Source organism: Triturus cristatus, chromosome 6 (assembly GCF_964204655.1).
Source record: "Triturus cristatus chromosome 6, aTriCri1.1, whole genome shotgun sequence".
Classification (NCBI taxonomy): Eukaryota; Metazoa; Chordata; class Amphibia; order Caudata; family Salamandridae; genus Triturus; species Triturus cristatus.
The window spans coordinates 771,186,768-771,202,967 of record NC_140589.1 but is presented as its reverse complement, the minus strand read 5'-3'; the positions used below and the strand labels follow the sequence as shown (position 1 = coordinate 771,202,967).

General features: G+C 44.3%; 1 protein-coding gene across 3 annotated transcripts in view; it reads left to right on the top strand.

The window, feature by feature from the left end:
• Positions 1-16,200, top strand: part of KPNA5 (karyopherin subunit alpha 5) — a 357,927-nt gene that overhangs the window by 204,979 nt on the left and 136,748 nt on the right. For all 3 annotated transcript variants that reach the window (XM_085611310.1, XM_085611309.1, XM_085611311.1), the window contains exon 10: positions 3,699-3,777. In XM_085611310.1, the coding sequence (XP_085467436.1) occupies positions 3,699-3,777 (79 nt within the window). The remainder of the gene's footprint in view (positions 1-3,698; positions 3,778-16,200) is intronic.

Below are 16,200 nucleotides of genomic sequence, written 5' to 3'. Positions count from 1 at the left end.
ATAAAAGCAGTTTCAGCCATGTAACTGAAAACAAATTTGAAAATAAAGCATGTTCATCCAATGAGCTGTTAACATATCCTGCAGCTTACACAAAAACACTACAAATGGAAAAAATTAAATGGGCAAGGCTTAATCCGCCCACCGTCTAACATATGAAAGGGTATATACCGATCTGGAAACCCATCGCAAGACAACAGCAAACGCCTCCATTAATCAGTTCCTCCAGAAGCAACACTTCAACTACCAAAGATAATCGAAAGCAGAGCGGAGAGGATGATAATGGACATAGAAAACGGCTCTGCTCCAGCAAGAATAGGTTCCAGTTGCCATATTTAAATAGCAAAGACAAAGCTTACCTACATTGTACATCGCATTTTTCAAACATTAATTCCTAAATGCGGGTTGGAGACATTTTATGTAATTTGTTTTGTTTGGAAACTTGAATGTTCGCATGTGGCTATAGCTTTTGGGCATTGTTAAGGAAACGCGAGAGTTCGGTTCTTTAAATGTATATATTAATTACAGTGTGTCCAAAAGTAGCCGTTGTAAAAACAAAGGAGGATTAGCATTGTGGTCTGGGATGCGCATATGGCAGCGCGACATAAGCAGCCCTCGTGAAAAGTGCACTAAAGAAATAATTACAAATAAAACAAGACTTCAAGAAGCCGAATACCCCATAAAAGGAAGCCCAAAACGAACCAACTATCCTACCAAAAATCAGTCCAACTGCCGTACACATCGAAAAGTGGAAAAAGGCTTAATAAATACAATGAACAGAGCGGGAGGAACAGAGAGGAAGTCAGTACTGACACAATTGTGGCATTAAGAGGAGATGGGAGGGAGAAATTACATATTTACATGTAAGCAGCTTTGTCTCCAAAGCTGAACACAGACAAACAGTAACAGACCAGGAAACAAAAAAAAAGAATAGTCCCCCCCAAGAACACAGAAAGAGCCATAGCAGAATGAGAGTACTTAGTCCCTGCTGCATGGGAGGAACAGAAGGGAAAAAGGAGGAACAAAGAGTCAGGGCTGACCACTAGCAAGCAAGGATTTCTAAAGGACATTGAAACAAGCAAATCAAAAGCATGGGGATGGCTTTAAGCCACCATGAGAAATTACATTAGATCTCGAATGCTCGACCTAAAAACTGGTATAATGGTATATGTCACTGAAGAAAGCACATCTTTTAACGGGCAATAAATTAATCGATTATAGCATTTCACTTTGGGCAGCTGTTCATGAAATTGTTTATTTTTTAGCCATTAAACATTCCAAAGGACAGCCTTTAATTATATCTGAAAATGTTTTCTTGATCAGTCATTTTAATTATGAATTTTAAAAGTGACTAGTTAAACATTTTAAAAGCTCAGGATTAGTTCAACTACATAACTTTTCCGTGTGCATTTCGGTTGAGCAAACGTGTTTCTTTCCCAAAAACAACAGCAGTTAATTATACATTTTTCACATGAGAAAAGTTTTCAAATGTAAGTACCTCAAAATGAAAGATGTAAGCACATCAGGCGTAAAATATAATTTTTCAGTTATGTTAAGTAGTTTTATAAGCACTCGAATACCAATAAGGCGTCTTGGCGCTAGCTGAGTGAGCAACCAGAGCAAACTGTGGTGGCTGGAAATTAATGTAAAGTAAAAAGCCATGTCGTGAGAGCCTTCCTGAAGGGAAGGCTAGCAGGTTAGGTTGAGATTTGATAACAAGGGAGAGAGAGTTCCAGGTCTTGGATGCGCTCATTACAGATCTGTGGCCGCCCCATTTAACTAGTCTAAAACGAGGAACTGACACAAATATAGACGAGGCTGGTCTTAGAGGTCTTGATGGAAGGTAGATGGAGAAGGCCGATCTCCGGAAGGCGGACCTTGACCATGTATGGCTTTATAAACTATACATAGTGATTTAAAAATGAGTCTGGCCCTGAGTTAGTAAGCAAGCACCACTATCCTCTACAAAATGTTTAACAGAAGTTTAATTGAGAGTGTGAATAGTTTTTGTAGCAGCTTAACAACAATTTCCTAGTCCAAAACTCAGATATTTATTTAGGGTGTTGTACCTCAACGTTGTTTTCACTTTACAAGATGTTAAAAGAAAATCAAAGCTAAGATAAATGTATATGTCTGTCGGCAAAATTTAATATTTGGCGGATGACCCATCCTTCACCAGAGGGATTGAGTAAATTACTCCATCGCCCTGCCTGAAGTGATGCCTGCCAAATTTTGAAATGTCCTCCGGCCCAAAGGCCATCTCAAGCATTGACAGAAACTGCTGTCACAGCAGTTTTTGTCAATGCATAGTAACTTTCTCAGACAACTTCATCAAACATGATGGAGCCATACGTCAGTTATTTGTTTTTTATTTTCAAAAAGAAAATCCCAAAGCATGATTTTCTTTTGGAAAATAGAAAAACAAGCCCCCCCCTCGCCATGGGAGTTGTCTCCCATGACAAAGGGGGCATTGAGCATAGCCAAACCTCCAACAGCCCTTACTCCATCAAGAGAGTTGGACCACAACAGAGATGGGGTAGTGTCTGCCGGCATCAAACTATAGACCGCCTGAATTTAAGTCAGAAGGCGGACCATAGTCTTTGCACGGATGGAATAGTTGCCATTGCAATGAAGTTCCTTCTCCACCAATATATATAACTCAGGACTTATGTTCGTTCACCTAGCCCAGTTGAACTCGAAATATTAGCTTTTAGGTTTCCCTACCAACATGTTGTTAATCACTGCTCTTCACAATAATAGGACCATGTGTTATTATTGTCACCAATCTGAAAATTCCTTTGTATTCTCTGGTATTAAGGTGCCTGCCATCATCAAAGCAAGTGACATATCAGTCATGGATAACAGCTCCTATTTGAAGTCATAACATCGGCTCACATTGATCAAGAATTGAAAGCTTTGTATAAACCTTTGCTTCTCATTTATAGAAGGGCTTGACAGTGAAAACAAACTATCTGTATTGACTGTGATACTACATATACACAATATATAAACTATATTTTCAACAGTTAAACTTACACGTCACTGATTCAATTTTTTTTATCACAAATGAATCTAAACACATGGAATTAAATATTAAGTTGAATCAAATACAGAAATTGAAAAAAGAAACACTGACCCAGGGTTCATATGTCGGAATTATTATATATACAGCAAGCTATTTGTGCAATTAAAGCCCACAGAGGAACCCTTTTTAAATGTATGTTACTAAAGCATTAAATAACAGATTTTCAAGAATCTTTTTAAAGGATCTATTGAATACATTTAATTCACAGGGTACTTTACCAAGTTTAAAATTTGCAATTCTTTAAAGGTGCTTTTCTTTACATTCTTCATGTCAATCGACTGCCGGATTGTGACGGCAAGATAATTAACATTAGTGTATGATGATGTAAAGCTGATTGCCAATGTTTAAGCTGCCTCATACAGCCTGAGTTTCTCTATCCTACATGTTTCCTTCTCTCCTGATTTTTTTCCTCTCTGTCACCTCAATATATGGTTTTACATAATGTATATAGATTGCTATTAAAATTACATCCGTCAATTGCTTCAAGTTGGGTTTATTTGAGACCACTCCCACATATTGTTATAATTGTATTGCACTATTTAGAAATAGTGTGAGAAATCCTTCTTGAAATCATTGCTTAGCACAAATCTTCATCTTATTCATGTTGTTTATTTAGGCATACTGACTATAAAGTGGTGTCTCCAGCATTAAGAGCTGTGGGCAATATCGTGACAGGCGATGACATTCAAACACAGGTAAGCCCTTCTCTTTAACTTTAAAATAGTGTTATATTTCCATCAATCTATTCGGCATGGTTTTCATTGATTGTGAATATTTAGATCACCAGGTTTGAAATTTGGTTATTCATTCCTGTGTCCTGAGGGTGGTGAAAAAAGGTGTTCAGTTTTTTTCTCTGCTCATGTATCAGGGCAGTGATTATGCCGGATTATGAAGCCAATGCCTGACAGACACAAATGTGTTGCCCTTCCTGGTCTCCAAAGGAGAGCATTTCATGGTATACTGCGTCTCTGCTACTTCAGCACTCTGCAAGCCTAGGGAGTTGGGAGAAATACATTATGCGCTATCATCACTGATCACTGCTACTCTTGCTAGTCTAGTCGGCCCTCTTGTGACATGGGGTTTAATCCATCCTGGCAGTAGCTCTTTTAGTGCAACTTTCTCTGTGCTCAGAGGAACTCTTCAAAAACGCCTACTAGCATGGCACCTGGCATGCCATGATACACGTCATAATTGAGAGATGGGAGAGGTGTGAAAAGCCAGAAGGGCACAGGAGAAAGTAGCTGGCTGTCAGTTGCTTTGGTGTTTTTGTATGCAGGGTTGAAAGGGTTGGAGGACATCATTTATTTCTTTTTTGAAGATAAGTGAAGGAGGAAGGGCAGGCCCAATAGCAATAGACCATGTTCTTTTGTCTTGGTTTAGTTAAGGGTATTACTTGGGAGTATGTCAAGGATTCCCTGCTTTTTTTTAACAATCTTTAACAGATGGAGGGAATGCAGTCCAGGCTATTTTTTTTGTGTGAAAAATACTTTATTTGATTAAAAAAAAATATAATCATAAAAGCAGAAATTACACACCACACATATACAAAAAAAATAATTAAAATCGCCAAGAATTATATGAAAGTTCACATTTTAAAAATATATAGCGGCAGAATGTTAAAGATGTGGCAAAAAAATAAGTGTTACTGTCAGAGACTAAGATGGGAGCCCGGAGTTATAAGGAAACCCAGAGAATGTAAACATTTCATTAAAACAGTCATCAAGTAGCAGTGTCGCTAAAAATCATCGAAGTCACATACCCTGATATTGCAGGTGTTGAGAGCACAGGAGAGACCAGAATGAAGTCTTGTAGGTCTACAGTTTTGTTTTAGACACCTGTGACTCTCTTTAGAATTGTTACCGGGCCTGCAATTTGCTGATTACATTTACGATATACATGATAAATAAAAATAGTAAAACTTATGTTTAAAACTGTATTCTCTGGGTTCAAGGCCGCAATGATTGCCTGCCTGCAGGTCCGAGCTCCCAGTCTATTCCATTGTGGCCTCAATTTTAGTCTACGCTGAGTCAGGAGAGCGGGGCAGTGGCATGTAACATGCTCCATAGATTCCACCGAGGCCCCACAACCCCTGCACTGTTGATTATTTGACGAGCAACGCCAGATAGGTAAATGTTTCAGCAAGTGCCATTCCCGCAGTCTAAGTGCCATAAATCGCAATTTCAAATACAAATAATATGTGCAGGGCAGGTATGATGACGGTGATGCCAACTGATAAGAGTTAATGACTGCCCATGCATGCTTGCGTTTGGCAAAAGAAGCTTTGTTGATGGTGTGGGACAGAATGCTGTTTTTAAAAGCTGTTTGGCTGGGGTTTAGGTTCCAGAGGTCACCTGCTGAAAATTGCTGAAGACATTCATTAAAAAATTTATTATAGGACCCACTTGGATTATTAGTGCCAATATCAAACCACAGCAAAGACTCGAGGGAACCGGCTTCAGCCCGCCTTAGCTTATGACACAGGTTTAAGTAGGCACCTGCGCTGGAAATGTCATAATTTTGAAGGCCCAGTTTTAATTTAATCTGTGCAGCGGAGGCAGATTTCGGCATGTGAAAAACACTTTTATAGATCTTAGTCACGTGTTGATTTAATGTTGTGCTGATTTTACCCCTGAAAATTTCAAGACCATATGACAACGTGAGGCCGACTTTAGCTTTCATAACTTCCATCATTGGGGCCAAACTCGCACCCATCAGTTTTTTGGAGAGTTTTGAAAAGTTCAATCGAAGAGCTGTGGCTTTCAATGAAATGTCACTACGATGCTTGGCGAAGGTGCCCCTAGAGTCAAAGTTAACCCCCAAGTATTTATAGGATTTTCCTACGACCTGACTGGAATTGTTGTATGACCCGCCACCACCTCCATAACGTTTTCTACAGAATATAACCACTTGGGTTTTCTTTAAATTAACCTCTAGGTTATTCTTAACGGTATAACCATGTAGTTTGTTTAACAATCGTTGCAGCCCTACTCGGGTAAGGCTAAAGAGGACAAGATCATCAGCATACAGAAGGTTACTTAACTGCACCCCGCCGATCTTGGGGGAATTACTATTTGTCTCGTCCAGGTCAGCTGAGAGATCGGCAATAAACAGGTTTTAAAGCAATGGGGTTAGCACACACCCCTGTTTCACTCCTCGTGTTGTTAAAATTTTTCGAGACAGATGTGTGCCAGTGCCAAGCTTGACTTGAATCCAGGTGCTGGAATATAGTTGAACAATGGCCTCCAGTAGTTTGACCGGTCAAAGGCAGCTTTAAAATCAACAAAACAGAAGACCAGCTTTGATGAAATAAGCGTTTTGTCGATAAGTACTGATAACGGCAATAAATTAGGCGAAGTACCTGAATTTACAGTAAAGCCCGTTTGGTTTTTTGGAATCAAGCCTTTTTGGTTCGCCCAGGCACTCAATTCTTCAAGTAAAATTCTCGCGAAGAACTTTGCCTCATTGTCCAGTAAGGCTATCAACCTATAGTTGTTTGGGGACGAATGGGTGCCGGACTTATATATTGGGTGAATTACTGCCCCTCGCCATGAGTCTGGTATAGTTGAACAGCTCAGCACAGATCTAAAGAGGGTTGCCAATTGTTGTGCCCAATAGGGAACATTTGCTTTGAACAGGGCCTGTGGCAGGCCATTTGGGCCTGGTGCTCCATCCGCTCTCGCTTTTGATAATATTTTGACCAGCCTTGCTTGAGTAACGGAAATCAACTCACGTTGAGGCTGCGTCAGCTCTTGGGTATTATCCTGGTTCTCCAAAGGCCCATCTTTTACCCCAAAATTGATCGAGATGAAGTCGTTTATCTTGTTTGGACGCCTGTCTATAGTTTTTCTGAGCAATTTTGTAGTTGATCAAACAGTCATTGGATTCTGGATGCCTCCTAATTGCCCGCAAGGTGGTGTTTCTGATCTTTTTTAATTTTATAGTTTGACTTGATATAAAAAGCTGGGAGCTACAAGTAGTCGTATGAGGATGCGAATACGATGGAAAAAGGTTTAACAGATGATAGCAAAAATGTGACCAATCGGTGATATGAGAAACTATGGGGTGGAGGCCTCCTAATGTAAAAGACAAACATTCCTTCTTGATGTTGATACTAATTTCATCGTTCCATCTTAAGCGTTTTACATTTTCTGAATGGACTCCTTTATGAGTTATTGGGGCGGTATTGTGGTAAACCGAGTTAATATTAATGGTGACAACTTGTGGTCGATGGTCGCTCTCTTGTCGCGCTTTGATACTGTAGTTTTCCAAGTGAGAAAACATGGCTACGTTACAAATGGTGTAATCTAAAAATGAAAACTTTCGTACATTTGTCCATGACCGATTTGGAGGGGTATCCTGCGTGAACCTGCCGTTCATTACGATGAAACCTGCACTAAGGAGTTGCAACACACAGAATTCCCCTAAAGCACAGTATGAATAATTTGAAGGTTTGGACTGGAATTTCAATGCCGACAGAGACAATGAGGGGAGAGCTTCCAGATCCGACGGGTCTCCCTGAAACAAGTTGGTATTAAAGTCCCCGTAAGCAGACAGTTGGCGTCTGGAAAGCCCACAGCCAGGTCGCTCAAAATATTAAGGAGGCAATTTAGGTGAGCTCTTTTTGTCCAGACGCTTGGATTGACGTAAACATTAAGCAACAATAGAGGTCGCTGTTGTCTCCACAAGCTAACTTTAACTCCAAGCAGCCAATCCTCGTTGATGTTTAATAGCTCTATTGGGCCCTTTAGGCTGCATGAGATGGAAATAGACAATCCTCCCTTGGGGCGACCATAGTTGCTGACTCTAAAAGCTGGTTTCCAAAATTCAATAAATCCATCATTAGGACAACTGCAAGTGGCCCATGTTTCCTGAGCCGCAATTAGATCATGGCTAAGAATAAAGTTTCGGGTCTCTAGTGAGGACATTTTAAGGTGAAGGCCACTAATGTTCCATGAACACAGGGAGAGGCACGGCTCCGGCTGATGTTTTATACAATTTATAGGGTGAGGCTGGGGGATGTTAGCTTTTACAGCCTCCAAAGGATTAAGTTCTAACAAGTTTTTTCCAAATGGTCAGGCTGAGTTTTTACACGACAAAGCTGCTGGTAGCCACACCCATTCTTGAGTTTTGTAGCAATTCGGGAGCACGGACCATGGATTTCCTATTGGAGATGCATCTCCTACAGCATTTTTTAAAATTGAATATGATTTACTTCTATCACTGGTCAGGGTCCGACACAGGCTTATCTGAGTGGCCGACTGCTTGGCTAATGCCATAGGATAGCCTGGATTGTAGTGGGGATAGATTTTAATTCCCCAGGACCGGAAAATATCTTTATAGGCTAGAAGTACTCGAGTCCAAGTAGGAGATTTAAATGTCACCAAGGTAGCTTCGGAGGGTTGCGACCCTCTTGGCGGAAGGACTTCTATATATTCAATGTCTTCTGAAGCCAATTTGTCAAGGCCCAGAACTCCTTTTGATAGTTTGATAATATTTGCTCTATTGAGGACATCATGGTGACCTTTTGATTTATATTCAGGGACAAGGAGAATTTTAGAACACTGTGAATCGCTGGCAGTAGTTGATTGACAGTGACCCTTGTCATTTAAAATATTTTTCTCAATTAAAGGATCGGGTGCTATTCCAGAGTAAGACAAAGAGTCATCCCGAGGCCCTTCCGATGTTATCAAGGAGTCCTCGGGTAGCATTGGAGTGCTTTTGAAGGATGCTTTTGGTTGGCAACCTCCAATACTAGATGGAACAGTTTGAGTATGAAAGTAGAGAGTGGGTTGGGTAATCGTTTCAGATTGCGAGTTTATATTTGCTGCTTGTATTTGGGCAGTTGCTTGATCCGTACCAGATGAAAGCTCTTTTGGTTTATCAACGGCCGCAAGTTCATAAAGATTTGACATAGAGCTTCTTCGGCCAGAAAGGGAGTTAGTTTGAACCTGGAGCTGTGCCAGAGTGGATTGCTGAACATTTGGCATTGAAAGAGCTATTGTAGTCAACTGGTCCTGCTTTGTTAGAATAGGATTCAAAACTCGTTTATTATCCAAGTTCTTAAACAATGGAAACAATTTAGGAGGTACTTCCACAGGTTTTGTTATTAATTTATTTCTTTGTTTGCGTTGACGTTTTTTCTCTCTCTTACTAAGAGGATGGAACGATTGAGAGATAATTTTAGGAAGAGGCGAGGCCGAGGTGAGTGACTTAGGGTCCAGGTCTACCTTGGGGGGATCAACCGCTTTAGTTGAGCGACTCACAGTTTGGGGACTCAGCAACAATGGTGGTGTCTGCTTGACCGGCATTGTCAACCCTTGGACTATGTGGTTCAATTTAAGTGCTTCAGGGGGTTTTGCCTCTTTGCCTTCTAAGATCCCGTCGGTCCTTAATATCGATGACTTATCATTTGTTTTGATGGGGTCTGTACCCTGTTCTTGTGCCCGAACTTGACTCTTGCTGGCACTGCCTCCTGATAGTTGTTTAACTTCATCTAGAACACAGGTTAAAAAGGCTGGAAGTGCTGAAAGGCTGTCAATGATGGGTGAACAACAACAAACTGACTGGACCAAATTTGAAGATGACTGACCCCTTATTATTAAATTGTTTAAATTCTCTAACTTATTATCAATGCCTGCTGTAAACAAGGCTAAGGGGTTCAAAAGGTCAACCTGCAAGTCCAATTTGTCAGAATGGTAATTTAATGCCGTAACTGTGGATTGAAAAGTTTGCAGCAATTGTGGCCAGATGATTGACATAGATGTCGGGGGGCGGCCTGAGAATCAGATTCTAATTTCAGATCAGATGATTTATCTGAGTCTTTAAGAAAGAAAGATAGGTCCAATAAAGACTGATCGTTTGGGTCTGTTTTAGCAGATCCTTGTTCGGGCTTTGTAGAAGCTGTGGCTGCAACTGTAGCTGTAAGTGCTACTGAGGATGCTGCTACGTTTAAAAGCGTTTGCAGTTGTAGCGGTGCAGCGTTCTCCTTTGGAGACCTTTCCCGTTGGATTACGGTGGGACTAGATAGCCTGAAACTTGAAGGTTGATTATTTTGTGCAAGCAAGGGGCTTGAACACAATTGTTGCGGTGGCTTGGACGTGAAAATGTCTGACTGGTGTAAAACAACATTAGGTTTTGATTCAGTTGTATCAGGCCATGTATGATTTTTTAAAATTAGGGATTTAGTTAAGGGTATTACTTGGGAGTATGTCAAGGATTCCCTGCTTTTTTTAAACAATCTTTAACAGATGGAGGGAATGCAGTCCAGGGGTAGGAAAAGAGTGGTAGAACTAATAGTATGTTTTTTTAAAGTCTGGGCAGCAAGACAGTAAGAGAATGATATAAAATGTGCGTTGTGAGTGGCTCCCTCATGACTCTTCTTCTACTGCCCAGCTGGTACATGAGGTCACCTCACACAACATACAAATAGTTTCTGAGTTAGCAGTCAATAATGACGATTTTTTTCACCTCTGGTTTTACATAGCATCAAATACAAATAGGATTTCACTCTGTTTGTGATCTCACAAAGAACCCCTTGATGGAAAACATGTTCATTATTGACAGCTCCTAGTTCTTAACTGTAAATCAAACAGCTGTACGTAACCAAAAATGCTGCATTTTTATTGTTTCCGAATTATGCATTGTCTACCCAGGAGATTCATCTCTAGTACCTGAGACAAGCCACATTCTCTTGTAGGGGATTTCCGTGTATAGTCCTAACCACTTGAATAGTACTGCCCACGTGAGGGAACCCCGGAGCACTTCCTTCTATATATCTTCTTAAGTTGTCATCTTTCGCCTTTCTTCAGGAAGGCCTGAATAGACACTTAAGAGATTAGAAAGAAAATAATGCAGCCTAACTAACTAGGCTACACTGGCCGTTACTACATCTTGTAGTGAAAGAAGACAGCCAGCAACTTTAAATTTCACAATGTATGGATTTTAATACATATAGAAACTCCCCTTCACAAGACTCCCTTTTTTTCCATGATGAGGATGAAAGGGTAGGACGGAGACGCCCCCATAGGCTGCCATTATATGTCTGAAAATGGACACCGTGCCATGACGCACAGCCAGTGGCAGTTACTTCTGTTCTTTTTTTCTGGCTCCTGTTAGCAGAACCCTGGAGCATTGAGCTCTACCAATTTTGGTATTTTTCTTCAAAAAATCACTTCAGAATTGACTTTTATTAGTTTCACTCGACATCTTTGGTCTTTCTCTTTCCTTTGCTGTCTTTTTCTGACAGACATTCCATAGTTTTTCAGTCAAAAATGCCATCCCTTTTTGACAAGTGTCCAGACTGTGGAAGAAAGAAGGCCAAATCTGACTCTCACAGAGTGTGTATTCTTTGCCTGCCTGCTTCTCATGTTCCTGTTGCCTGTCCCGTATGTAAAATCTTTTACAGGCGTACCCTGCGTGACAGGGAGAAAATTCGGCTTCAAGGTGTGGAAGACTGAAGAAAACAGCAGACAAAGTCAACAGATGGGACTTCTCGGCGAGGAGAGGGTCAGTCCTCTACCAAAACCCTGTCTTCAGCCACTGGGGGGGCTCCCCAGACAAAGAAGGGCTAAAAACAGCGTCGGTCCCAGTCGACGTCAAAGACTACGACAACGATGTCGAGAGCAGGTATGATGGTGATCTGTTCGCAGTTGACCCAGGGCTCTGAGTCGCAACGACGTTGACGCTCCACTTTGAGGAGAAGATTGGCGAGGGAGTCGGAAGCAAGGGTGAGACCCTCTTGTTCACCTCAGAGGTCGCCGTTGAAGACTTTGTCTCCTCGCTCAACGTCGACTCACCATCGTCGATCGGCGTCAAGGGGTCACTATCGGTTGCCGTCGAGAAGACACCACTGTTCGCCATCGAGGAGTCACAGACGGTCAGAGTTGAAGAGTCACCGGCGGTCTACTCCGAGACGACACCTTCGATCTCAGACTCGATCAACATTGAGTCTGTCAACGTCGAGAGGACGTTCTAGGTCGACACGACGCCGAAGATCGCTGTCGACAGGTAGATCGACGTTGAGAGGGAGATCTTGCAGTGAATCTATGGCGTCTTCCTCGCTTCAGGCAGCTCGTAAAAGGAGGAGATTGGTTTATTCCTCGGATTCAGAATATTCACGAACATATTCCCCTACGTGGACACCACCTCATTCTTCTCCTTGTCTACCAGAGGAACAGCCTCCTCCTCCTCTTCCGCAGCCTCTTCCATCTCCACCTCCTCAACCTCCTCCTCCCCACCTCCTACTCCTCCTCCAACTCCTCCTGCGCCTGCTGCTCCGCGCCCCATGACTCCTACTTCACCTCAAAGACCGAGATCATGGTCCCGTGTGAGAGATCGATCTCGCAGTCATCGACATTGTTATGAGAGATCGTTATGAGAGATCTCGCTCCCGACACACCAGGGACACGTCCTCAACAAGTACTGGGAGATATTCGCCGACACTTTCAGATTCTCCTTCTCAAAGGGTGACTCCTATCGACGACATTACCACTTTTCAAGAGGTCTTAGTGCGAGGAGCCTCTAAACTGACTTTTTCAATGTCCACTCCAGTGCCATTTACTTCCGTAATTTTCTAGACTCTCCAGCAGAGACAAGCCTCATGTCCCTTGCTCCCTCTGGTGCCAGGCTTATTGGAACCGGCGATTGAATTATTCTTAACTCCTTCTTCCATTAAATCAGCTCCTTCCAGGTTACAGAAAAAATATTGTCCGCCTGAGCAGGATACCACATTCCTCCGGACAGACCCCACCCCAGATTCTGTCATTGTTGTGGCAGCTAAGAAACAGCATTCTACGGCTCCGACGTACACAGTTCCACCTGATAAGGAGAGCCGTAAGATTGATTCGGTGGAGAGGAAGGTATGCAACACAGCAGCTACCAAAATGAAGGCTGCTTTTGCTACAGCCCTGTTCGTAACGTATGACCGGTCCCTTTGGGAGTCTCTTCAGCAGTTCGCAGACCATCTGCCTAGGGACAAGAGGGAGGACTTTAATAAAATCCTGAATGAGGGACTTATGATTTCTAACCAAGTGATTAGTGCAGCGGCGGATACATCACTTTTATCTGCACATGGATATTGCCATGGAGTAGCTCTCAGAATGCATTCATGGCTTTGCCTTACTTCTCTCAAGGCTGAAGCTCAAAAGTGTGTCATGAACCTGCCCTTTTCTGGAACAACACTCTTTGGTTCTCATGCGGAAATGGCCCGCTTGAAGGTGGAAATGGAGACCTTGAAAAACGTAAGGAACAGCGCAAATCTTTCCGCCCTTTCCAACGTCGGTACTCTTCTCAGAGGTTTCAGAGATATCAAGGCAAACAGACTGTTGGACTTGGCCCTTCTGGCCAGTTCACCCCTAGAACTTTTTGCATTATCTTAGCCTTTTTCCTATGTTGTACTAGTGGTTTTAGGCCTCTAGGCACTTTCACACTGTGTCCCAGTGGAAAGTGCGTGCGCTCTGTGTATGTTTAGTGAGACTGACCTGCCCTCCCATAGGAATGCATGGGGGATCTGAGTGACCGTGTTAAATCCTGATGTGAGAGGAGTGCAGGGTCGAGTTTGGTATGTGCAAACTCGTGAGAGTGAATGCTGCGCAATGATGTGTGCAGCGTTACGGTGTCTCGTGTAGAAGTGCCACTTCTAGAAGCTGGCCTATTTGTATAATAAATGTGCAGTGACTGTCTGGCTTGCGATTGGCTGGCGTGTCTGGCTCCGGAGTCAGGATGGGTCTGCCCCGGTGGTGAATGGAGAGAGCTGCATGTTGATGGCAGGGAGGAGTACACCTGGGACCTGAATAGGGCTGGACTTTCCCCACACAATGCTGGCTCCACCCCCTGTGGTGCGTCAAATGTCCCTGGCCTGTCCTGTGAATAGGGAGAGGGGCTGAGCAAAACAAAGTGCTCAGGAACTAGTTGCATCTGGTTCGCCCCTTCCCTGCACCTTTGGAGACAAATGATTCTGTGTATAAAAGAGGGGTTGTGACCCCATGAAAATGTTCTTGTTCTTGGACTCGAATCTGCCAGGGGCGTGCTGCTACTGGGGCCCAGGGGAAGGCTTGCCTCCCTGGGCCCTGCCCAGCCCCTGGACGCCTGATGGACTTCAAGGACTTTGTTTCTAGCGCCTGGTGAGCGCTTTATTGCTTCTTCTTGCGTGGATCCTGACAGGAGGGGACTTGCTGCTGGTGGGGCCCAGGAGGGACCGCCATGGGGGCTGCCTCCCTGCTGGAGGGCCCTGTGTGCTGGCCCCTACATTGCCCCCGGAGGCTTCCAAGACTTTGTCCAGCCTCCTTGCGCCCTGTGAGCGCTTTGCTTTATTTTTGAGGGCACCTGGCTCGTGTCTGCTAAGGAGAGCTCTGTGCTTCTTTACCTTGTGTGTTGCAGAGGAGCGCGGGCGGTGCAGCGCGGCACTGCCCGTCTCTTTAGAGGGAATCCCCCACCGGAGGGATTCCCCGTGATGGCTGCCGAGCGGGAGCCCACCCCGCTCAGTGATCGTGCTTCTGCGGGTGCCCACCCCGCTTCATCTTTATTTTAAATTGCGGGTGCCACCCCGCTTCTGTTTATTTAAATTTGCGGGTGCCCACCCCGCTTTATCTTTTGATTTAGGCGGGTGCCCACCCCGCGTTATATTGCTGATTAAGAGGGAGCCTACCCCTCGTTATGCCGGAGAACTGCCGCTGCTGCCCTGCCGCGGCCGCCCGGAAGTCAGGCGAGTCGGCCTGGGACGTGGGGGGGGTTGCGGCAGGACCGGAAGCTGGGTCGCGTCCGTGCGGGGCTCCCGTGAGTCGATGGGAGCCCCAGAGCTTATGACACGAGGGAGGACGGGAGCCCACCCTGCCTCCCAGAGCAGGAGAGACGAGCCCCGGGTCCCAGGAGGGGGCCCGGGTGAAGAAAAAGCCGCCCGGAGGCGGAAGATGGCACCTGCCTGTGCGGGGCTGCCAGGGGTGAGGGAGAGCCCCGCAGGCGCCACGAGAAGAGGTTGAAGGCGGAGGGGGGCTCGAGGCACATTGCCGGTGCCTGCCCCCCCCCCCCGCATATGGAGAGAAGTGCTGCCGGTCCCAGAGAAGACCGGAGCAGCACAGCATGGAGAGCCCGGTAAGTGGGGGCTCCGTGTTGTTGGTGCCCCTCGAGGCACAGTGGCCTTTCCCTAGTCTCTGAGCGGCCCTGTCTTGCAGCGGGCCGCTCCAACGGGGGTATGTGTATTTTAAGAGCCCCGTGGCTCCAGCATGGGCACAATGACTTCCCGAGCCTACGTGGCTCCAACGAAGGGCGCGTGTATGTTTTCAGAGCCCAGGTGGCTCCAGCGTGTTGGCATGGTTAGTTCGGGAGCCCATGCGCTCCATGGAGGCATAATGGTTCTAAGAGCCTACGTGGCTCCAACGTTTTGGGGGCATATTTCCTTCTAAAAGCGCCAGTGCGCTCCACAGTACTGGTTTTGGCATTATTTCAAGGGCCATTCAGAGCCCCTGCCTCATGTGACTTCCACAGCTGCGCAGCACTTAGTGCCAGCTGCAGCGTTTAGGCCCTGTTCTTGCCCCCAGCTGCCCAGCAAGTAGTGGGCAGCTGCTACGTTTACGTTCTGGCGCAACCTGGACCCTAATGTGATTTAGGTGTTATTGTGATCTATATACTAATGCGTTGGTCGTTAGCAAATGTACTGTGTGTAGCATGTTTTGCGCACCCTGTGTTTTATACCTCTAGATATGATTTCTGCATAGGAGGTTGTTTTACCTGTTTAGGTTGATGTTAGGGAGGTAATACTTCCCTGTGTGATGTACGCCCCTAGTGTAATTATACTTAGGAGGTAGGGTCTAATGCGTTAGACTTGTGAGAGATTGCATAATGTGTTTATGCCCCTGTGATATATGCAGGATAGGTTGTATACCTGATTCTATTATGATAATGCTGAGGTCATTATTGCGCCAGTAGTTACTGGTTGTGCTCCACAGTTATAATTTGTGTTACAGTTGGTATATGTTCTACATTTACAATTGGTGATTTGTGCTAATTCTGACAGTGGTCCGTGTGGCCCTGTCCCATGTAAATAGTCCCTTGTAAAATTCTGCCCAGTGCCAGTTGGCACAGTGTAAATTATGTAATTATCATCTAATGTGTTTATTATAATA